This window comes from Myotis brandtii, unplaced genomic scaffold, assembly GCF_000412655.1.
Source record: "Myotis brandtii unplaced genomic scaffold, ASM41265v1 scaffold139, whole genome shotgun sequence".
Taxonomy (NCBI): Eukaryota; Metazoa; Chordata; class Mammalia; order Chiroptera; family Vespertilionidae; genus Myotis; species Myotis brandtii.
In genome coordinates this window covers 1150762-1152719 of record NW_005354965.1, presented here as the reverse complement: position 1 = coordinate 1152719, position 1958 = coordinate 1150762, and the positions used below count along the sequence as shown (strand labels likewise).

The following is a 1958-nucleotide window of genomic DNA, read 5'->3' as shown; positions in this document are numbered from 1 at the left end:
AAAACAAAAAAAAAAAAAAAAAAAAAAGCCATTCCAAGAAGCCCGGTCCCAGGGGCGCTAGCGGACTTCCCCAGGGCAACTCTATCAAGGAGCTGGGAAAATGACAACAACGTTAGTGCTAAAGGGCAGTAATCACAGGAAATTAACTGGGTGGGTGTTGGATGAAATAAGAGCTAAAAACACCGAGTCAAACTGACCATTAACAATGTTTTCTAAACCCGAAAAAAAAAATGGGCATGTTCCAGAACACACGCATCTCACACGCCTTCACAAGACAGAGAACCGGAGGCACCCCATGTTCCAGAACACACGCCTCTCACACGCCTTCACAAGACAGAGAACCGGAGGCTCCCCATGTTACAGAACACGCATCTCACACGCCTTCACAAGACAGAGAACTGTAGGCTCCCCATGTTACAGAACACACGCCTCTCACACGCCTTCACAAGACAGAGAACCGGAGGCTCCCCATGTTACAGAACACACACCTCTCACACGCCTTCACAAGACAGAGAACCGGAGGCTCCCCATGTTACAGAACACACGCCTCTCACACGCCTTCACAAGACAGAGAACCGGAGGCTCCCCATGTTCCAGAACACGCATCTCACAATAGATGAAGACACTGAGGCCCAGAGTGGTCACCAACCAGCTCTGTGTCAGCAGCAGCCACGGGCAGAGCCAGTGCTGGAATGAGATGGCCAGTCTCCAACAACGTGACCAACAACGCGATCGCCGGGACCGGCCAGCCTGTGGGGGAGCCGCAGGAGCGCAGCCTGCGGACACAAGGTGAGGGGGGCGGGAAAGAACTTACTTGAGCCACTGAGCTTCAAACGTCACGTTGTCATGTGTGTAATCCCACTTGAGAACATAGGTGTCATTTTCCAGAATGACCTGTATATTTTCGGGAGCAGGCAGCTCATTTTCAACTGGAAGACAAAGAATACAAAAAAGCACATGTCTACTCTAGCGAAATACATGTGGCGAGAATTCGCACTCGCAGCAGGGCAGATGGAAGGCGTGTGCTCGATCATTGCGTGGTTCAGTTAGTTATGCTGCGTGTCCATGTGTGCACGGCTATGCCGCCACCTAAGAGGATGGGGAGGCCCATGTGTACCTGCTGACATACAAGGAGAGTTTCAACGTATCAGCTGAAATAAGTGGCTGCCACATGTATGCAGCAAGACTTTTTTAAAAATTTAAAACAAAACAGAACTGATAGAGAACCAAGATGGCGGCATAGGTAAACACTGTACTTGCTGCCTCCCACAACCACATCAAAATTACAACTAAAAGACAGAACAACTATCATCCAGAACCACGGGAAAGCTGGCTGAGAGGAAGTACTACAACCAGAGAGGTAAAGAAGAGGGCGCATTGAGACAGGTAGGAGGTACGGAGGCGCGGAACGGGCTGCTTTTTTATTTTGGAAGGAGATACAAGCTCCCGCTTGCTCTGAACTCCAGTTCCGGGCGAGACTCTGAGGGACCCAGACATATATGGGGAGAAACTGGACTGTCTGGCACTGGGGCAGGAACACAGGCGTGGCTTTCTTCCAGACGGAGGTGCTCGCAGCGGTCATTGTTCCTGTGCTGGGACCTCCCCGGTGCAGGGCTGACTGGCAGCCATTGCTGTTTGCTCAGCCCTGGAGATTCCCTGAGACCCCGCCCCACCCAATTTACAACCCCACCCAAGCTGTGCGCAGCGGCTTTTGCATATAAATGGCCTGTCCTTTCTCAGCCTAAAACCTGTCAAACAAGCTGCAGCTCGGTCAGGGAGCCCCAAAGCTATCAAAAGAAGGCCCAAGGCCAGCACCAGCACCAGCCTGCTTTGCTACACAGCTGGGCCTCGTCTGGGCACTTCCAAACCTGATACAAACAGGAGGAATCTGCAGATCTCTCTGTAGCTCCTGCTGGATGGTCCCAGGCAGTGGCTGACTTTGCACCTCCTTGGAGATC

General features: G+C 51.9%; 1 protein-coding gene across 1 annotated transcript in view; it reads right to left on the bottom strand.

Annotated features, from left to right (window-relative positions):
• Window positions 1-1958, bottom strand: part of IFNAR1 (interferon (alpha, beta and omega) receptor 1) — a 20811-nt gene that overhangs the window by 7474 nt on the left and 11379 nt on the right. Inside the window, exon 7 of the mRNA XM_014535199.1 lies at window positions 815-929. Coding sequence (XP_014390685.1) covers window positions 815-929 — 115 coding nt within the window. The remainder of the gene's footprint in view (window positions 1-814; window positions 930-1958) is intronic.